This window comes from Gekko japonicus, unplaced genomic scaffold, assembly GCF_001447785.1.
Source record: "Gekko japonicus isolate JY-2015 unplaced genomic scaffold, Gekko_japonicus_V1.1 scaffold3138, whole genome shotgun sequence".
Lineage (NCBI taxonomy): Eukaryota > Metazoa > Chordata > Lepidosauria > Squamata > Gekkonidae > Gekko > Gekko japonicus.
This window is the reverse complement of record NW_015166519.1, coordinates 42,167-49,464: the sequence shown is the minus strand read 5'-3', so window position 1 is coordinate 49,464 and position 7,298 is coordinate 42,167. Positions and strand designations below refer to the sequence as shown.

Below are 7,298 nucleotides of genomic sequence, written 5' to 3'. Positions count from 1 at the left end.
ATTCCTGCTCCCTCTATTAGTCACATCAATTCACAGCTTCCTCTTACATCGAAAGGTTCTGTGTGTTCCAATACTCGCAAAATTCACTGCACTGCTCTTGGTGTCCGCAGACCCCCCTACCGTTTAACCTTCGATAACTAAACCTTTGATAACTAGACGAGAAAAATGTATCAGTGAAAGTGCATTTTATGGCATGTGTGTGTGTTAAAATCTTCTTCCTTGCCTATGTTGTTCCTCTGTTTTTGTAAACTTAAAAGAAAAGTTTCAGAAAATGACAGAACGATGAGAGAAGTTGTTACCCCCCCCCCTTAAATTCTCCGCACTTATATTTAAGGGGCTGACCTTGATAGCCTAGGATAGCCCGGTCTCATCAGATCTTGGAAACGAAGACCACTTCTGCACTGACGTTTTTGTCAATCGTTTGTCCCTATTGCTGCTCCCCCCCCCCATGTGTTTTGCTCACTCTGGGAGCACACGAGGAAGCAAAAGACATGTGGAAAGGTTGGGGGGGGACCCAAAGCGATAGGGACAAACGAGTGACAAAAGTGACAGTGCGGAAGTGGCCTGAGTAGAGTAGGCCCCGGTCAGCATTTGGATGGAAGACCACCAAGGAATACCAGGGTCCCTACACAGAAGCGGAGGAGGAGATTGGATTTATACCCCACCCTCCACTCGGAGTCTCAGAGCTGTTTACAGACGCCTTTCCCTTCCCCTCCCCACAACGGACACCCTGTGGGGTAGGTGGGGCTGAGAGAGATCTCTCGACAACTGCCCTTTCAAGGACAGCTCTTGTCAGAGCTATGGCTTGCCCAAGGCCATACCAGCAGCTGCATGTGAAGGAGTGGGGAATCAAACCCGGTTCTCCCAGATTAGAGTCCGCACACTTAGCCACTGCACCAAACGGGCTCTCACAGAGGCAGGCAGTGGCAAACCACCTCTCGTTTGTCTCTTGTTCTGACCTAGATGGCCCAGGCTAGCACGGTCCCTTCAGATTTCAGAAGCTCTAGGAAGGTCAGCCCTGGTTAGTACTTGTATGGGAGACCACCAAGAAATAACCGGGTCACTGCGCAGAGGCAGGCAATGGCAAACCATCTCTAAACATCTCTTGCCTTGAAAACCCTATTGGGATTGCCATAAATCGGCTGCGACTTGACGGCACTTTCCACTACCAATGAGGACCTATTCTGCCCATATTGACTGAAAGCCGCAGTTCCAGATAAGCGAAGGAAGATCTGCTCAGCGCACAGACAAAACCACACTAAATTCATCTTCTTCCTTCCTTCCGTCCTTCCTTCCAATAATGTCTTCAGGATGAGTGACGATACCACCAAGTTCCTTCTCAGGTCGTTTACACAATCCCCTGTGTTTTCATTTAGTGGAGTTTGGCAGGAGTTGTGACTATTGGGTAACTTAATCTATGCTCTCTGGGTTTTTTTTTTAATTTTTGAAAACAGCCTATCAATAACTGAACCGTACTGTGGAAAGCAAGTGTCAGTCAGGAAATGCTTCTGAAAACTCTCATTATATTCCCACTAGTCTTCGTGCTTTGCTCTTGGGTTTTAAAAATGCACAATTCGTGGAGAGTTACCATTTGGTCTTAACAGTGGTAGATCAAGATCAAGACGTTTATTGCGTTAGCTTCCAGACATAGCAAACATTTAAACAAGAGTATAACATAAAACTATAGGTAACCATTAAAATCTAAATACCCATTGAAACTACCAATACTATTCAATTATACATACATAAAATACCCCATACGAATTATTATTAGATATCATTTATCTATTTTTAATCAAATCTAGCCAGATTTTCCTCCTGTTAATGTTAAGAAACAGTGGTTTCCTAACTTGGGGGGGGGGGTGTCTCTCAAGGCAAGGTCCTTGGAAGTTTATAAAGCGTAAGAGATTCTCTGTTTTGATCCGAATGACTCCCAGAATGGTTATAAAGGTACTTAATTTTCCCACATCTCTCATATGGGGGGGGGGACGTCTGCTGGAATCAGTAAGGTCTCTTAGGGTTTGGGTTGTAAACAGTTAGGTTGGAAGTGATCACAACTGACAGCTAACGCCAGCGGGAGCCCGCAGCCTGTTCATGTACCCAGTTATGTGCATTGCAAAGAAATATCAAACGTAAACATTTCGGCGAGCCAAACACAACAGGCGAGCTATGGCTTTCCTCATGCCGATTTTGCTGGACTGCAGCAATTCCGATCTGATTTCGTGTCCCACTTCTGCCAAAAGACATATTTCCAACTTGCACCATTCCAACCGAGCTCGCAGGGAGAAGGGCGGGATAAATGTGTAGTGAATGAATGTGTCAGCAATGGGCCTTGCCTTGTTCTAGCAGATCTGCTGGCCAGACTGGACCGCCATTCAGAACTGGACCACCATTCAATCCGTGGGGGTCTCCAGAAAAATGGCTACGTTTGGGCTCATTAAAGGATTTTTGTTAGTGGATGCCCAAGCCTGTAGCCAGGATTTTGTGGCTTGTGGGGCAAATGTTTTTTCTGGTGGGGCTGAAGTTCCCAGTGCAGAAAGAAAAGCCATGGAGCCAAACAGAAAGCTGCTACCGGGATAGATAACTGCAAGCTGTCAGCCACTTTAGGTGACAGTTCTCAGCTGCTGCCTTTTTAATCGGTTTCTGGTCCAGTAAAGGTATCTCGTTCACACAATCCCTTTTTTTTTTTTTTGGCTTCTTTGACAGGTCTTGGAGCATATTTGATAACTCCCGCCAGGATCCCATGGGATTCACGGCCGCTCTCGAGGCCACGGACCTGGTTGGGGTCTTGCACATGCTGTACTGCATTCTCTTCCACGGCACCATCGCGGACGCCAGTGCGGCAAGCCCGAAAGAGAGCTACGCGGAGAATACTGTCCAAGTGGCCCTTCAGAGCTTACGCCTCTTCAACAGTTTTGCTGTTCTCGATCTAACGGCTTTCCAGGTAACGTCACCTTCCCAGCGCAATACAACAAACAAGCAAACACTGTGATAGGAATGACTAGGACAGGGGTGGCCAAATTTGCTCAGCGTTAGAGCCGCATAGAATAAACGTCAGATGCTTGAGAGCCGCAAGACATAAACGAATATTACACACATGTTTTTATCTTTAAAATAGGCAAATTTGCTTTTTATTAATATCAAATGAGACTGCCAAAAAAACACACAAAAGGGGTAAAAACAGATATTTATAATGATATTTATTTGTCCAATGATATTTATTTGTCTGCTAATGATATTTGTCTAAGAGAGAGAGAAAAAGATAGACAGGTGGAAAGAATGAAAGAGGTGGAAAGAAAGAGAGAGAGAGAAACAAAGAAAGCAAATAGATGGGAGGGAGGGAGGGAGGGAGGGAGTGCCTGGACTAGGACATTTAGTAAAGATCATATTATATTATAAATAAAACTTTACAATATTACAAGGAAAAGTCCACCATTCTCAATGAGCACCCGGATATAAGCTCATTTTGTCCCAATCTTCCTCAGGAGTAATCCTATCGTATTGAAAAGTTTCGGCCTCTTGATACAACTTGGTGTTACGTTAGGAGCAAACCGATGCTTAACTTCTTCTTTATTTTCTTCAAATTATCCCGGGGGGAAAACCCATGGTATTTAAAATGAAAAGCAACATGAAGCTGAATTGAATGTTGTTTTTTAAATTTTTAAATACTGTTTTGTAAATTTTTTAATTTTTTTTTTTAAGAACTTCTGGTTCCATTTCAAGTGTTTATATTAGGAGCAAGCCAATCTTGTCTTCTTCAACTAGGTGCAAAAGCCTTCTGTATTATGCTGGCTTAAATGTTCTCCCTCCCAGCGCATGCGTGCACACCCCTGTTTTAGAATCAGAATATAAATCGTTATACTTCTGTTTACATGTCCCCAAATCCAAAGAACCATGGGTAGCATTCCGCTTGTGCAACGGCTGTCCCGACACACACACACCCTTTCCACTACAGCTCCAAATTCATGAGAGTCGGGGCACCCTCTAGGACAGGGGTCCCCAACCATATTGAGCCTTTGGGGACCTTTAAAGTTTTGACAAAATGGTTGCCACAAAATGGCTGCCCAAGGGGGGTGGAGCGAGCCACAGCTTACCTTTAAGACATAAGAGAAGCCATGTTGGATCAGGCCAATGGCCCATGCAGTCCAACACTTTGTGTCACACAATGGCCAAAAACCAGGTGCCATCAGGAGGTCCACACATTAAGTAGGAATGTTGCTGAGCTCTACATGTAGTCCTAGAGCCATGCTGGAAGATGCATGTGAGCAAACTCTTAAAAGACCGGATAGTGCCAGCACAATACAAATAAACGTAAGAACATGAGAAACCATGTTGGATCAGGCCAGTGGCCCACCCAGTCCAACACTCTGTGTCACACAGTGGCCAAAACCCAGGGGCCATCAGGAGATCCACCAGTAGGGCCAGAATTCCAGAAGCCCTCCCACTGTTGCCCCCCCCCAAAAAAAGCACCAAGAATATAGAGCATCACTGCCCCAGACAGAAAACAATAAGAGAAGCCATGCTGGATCAGGTCAACGGCCCATCCAGTCCAACGCTCTGTGTCACACAGTGGCCCAAACCCAGGTGCTATCAGGAGGTCCACCAGCGGAGCCAGAAGTCCAGAAGCCCTCCCACTGTTGCCCCCCAAGCACCAAGAATAGTACAGAGCATCACTGCCCCAGACATAAGAGCATAAGAGAAGCCATGTTGGATCAGGCCAACACTCTGTGTCACACAAGAACACAGAGCATCACTGCCCTAGGCAGAGTGCTCCATCTATACCTTACGGCTAATAACCACTGATGGACCTTTCCTCCATATGTTTTTCCAGTCCCCTCTTGAAGCTCTCTACGCCTTCAGTCCCACAGTGAAGATCCTTGCTCTGTGGTGGCAGCCACTGCCGAAGCAACATTTTAAAAAATCCGCACAGCCAGTCAGACCTCCAGTGGCCAATCAGAAGCCTTGCTGAGCAAAAGCCCCACCCGGCACGGCCCACTTTCAAAAAACATTCGGTGGGCGCCAGGAGGGGTGTCAGCGAGTTCCATGGTGCCCACAGATACCACATTGGAGACCCCTGCTCTAGGATAACGTACAACATGGCAGAGGGATTACAGCTTCAGGGGATGATGGGCAGAAATTGGAGACACCGCCCCCCTCACCACGTGTGCGCAGAAGTGCCTTGTGTTGGTGCCAGTGTGGCCCTTGAAGCTTTTACGCGAGCCTATGGAGTGATGTCAGTGTATAAATTGAAATAAATAGATATTTCACTTCATCGCGAAGGCCAAGTGGCCGTGAAGGTTATTTGGCTGCGAGAATCTCGCTCCTAATTTTTTAAAAAGCCCTCCAGTTTTAATAAGTATGATGAGAAACGTGAGATATTTTCCCCCCGCGCCAAGCCTACAAACAAAACGGAGTGCGCCTGCTACGTTTGGCAGGTGACTTCTGCGTATGCGACGTTTTCAGTGTCGAAAAGCACTCAGGGTCTTTATTACACTGAACAGCTGCTGGTTTTTCTGTCTATCTCTGGGCGGGGGCACTCGGCTGAGTAGCGGAGGCAAATTAACTCATTCGCCGAAGGTCGCAAGCTCAGGCGCCGCGGTCTTATGCGGGGTTTCAGGCGCACGCCAGCGTGAAAATTCCCATGCGCTCAAATAGTCTCATGGTTTATAGGGTAGGTCTTCCATTTATCTTGAGAGTCTAAACACATCGGGAAGGTGTCAGAGAGAAGCAATGCAGGATACCAAGCTGCCAGTGCCGCTGGTTTAGGAGGAAATGCCGTTTCCCTTGAAAAATGATTTTTCTGATTTTAGTGTGTAAACTTTGGGTGCCCTGTGTTGTTATCAGAGAAGGCTGAAAGCAGACCATGCGGGCGTGGGAGCACACTCGCGCATTTGCAAGGCGAGAGAAGACACTGAGCTCAAGAGGATGCCGCCACATAACGTAGTGTCAACTAATAAATGATTACCGGGCACAGCCCGTGTTGGGTTCCAGAACCCAACAAAGAGAACGGGTGGTCTGCGTGCACATTTCCTATGTATTCCAGTGGCAATAGTGTAGGACGACGGTCTCCTAACGTGGTGCCCGTGGGTGCCACAGTGCGCGCCGACACCTTTCCCAGTGCCCACCAAGTGTTTCTAGAAAGTGGGCGGGGCCAAGTGGGGCTTTTTGCTCAGCAGGACGTCTGATTGGCCACTGGAGATCTGATTGGCTTTGCGGATTTTGGGGGGGGGGAGTGTGTTTTGTATTTTTCATATGTGCATGCAGGGCTATTTTGGGGCAGGAACGCACAGGAACGGAGTTCCGGCTGGCTCCCGGGTTGGCCACACCTAGCAGGAACTCATTAGCATAACAGGCCACACCCAACAGCAGACACTCATTGGAATTGGCTACATCAGGGGTGTGTGGCCTAACATGCAAAGGAGTTCCTGCTACAAAAAAAAGGCCCTGGGTTTTGACAACAAACAAGGTAAACAGAATAAGAAGCAAAAGGTGGGTGTGGCTGGATGACCACACTTCTGGTAGCATGTGGGTGTGGCCTAATATGCTAATGAACTGTACTGTCAGGGGTGTGGCCTAATATGCTAATGAGTTTCTGCTGTTGGGTATGCCTTATTATGCTAATGAGTTCCCGCTGGGCTTTTTCTACAAAAAAAGCCTTGTGTGCATGCGTGTGAGTGTGTGTGCACCTGGAAGTCATTGCGACCTCTCGTGACCGACCTCTAGTGACTGACCCCTACCGGGGGCCTGGAGGATATTCAGAGAGGGGGCTGAATAAAGCCTGCCCCCACCTCCCGACTGCTGGTATTCCAAGGAGGTCTCCCATCCAAGGACTTGCCAGAGCTTCGCTTCCGAGATCTGATGAGGTCGAGCTTGCCTGGGCTATCCAGGTCAGGGCCGGCTTTGCAGATTTTAAAAGACATTGCTTCGGCAACAGCCGTCAACACAGCACTCTGTGAATGAAGGGGAGCATCGCGGTAAGCAGGGAAACATTGTTACGTCGGTTCGTTTAAAAAGGCGTCCTGTCAATGTCAAGCAGAGCTTCTGTTTGAAGTGTTGAAGATCTGCTATTCAAGTTACGCACACCCTCACCACTGGACATTTTGTGGTTGGCTCCGCCTCCTGCAGCGGCCATTTTGTGGCTGCCTCCACCACACTGTGTCAGAATTCCGAAGGTGCCCGCAGGCTGAAAAGGGTTGGGGACCAGTGTTCTAGTGGTTAAGTGTGCGGACTCTAATCTGGGAGAACAGGGTTTGATTCCCCACTCCTCCACTTGCAGCTGCTGGATGACCTTGGGCAAG

General features: G+C 47.6%; 1 protein-coding gene across 1 annotated transcript in view; it reads left to right on the top strand.

Moving 5' to 3' along the window:
• SCAPER (S-phase cyclin A-associated protein in the ER) overlaps window positions 1–7,298 on the top strand; it is a gene marked incomplete at its 5' end in the record, with an annotated part of 174,582 nt that overhangs the window by 131,617 nt on the left and 35,667 nt on the right. Inside the window, 1 exon segment of the mRNA XM_015412282.1 lies at window positions 2,707–2,944. Within this exon segment, the coding sequence (XP_015267768.1) occupies window positions 2,707–2,944 (238 nt within the window).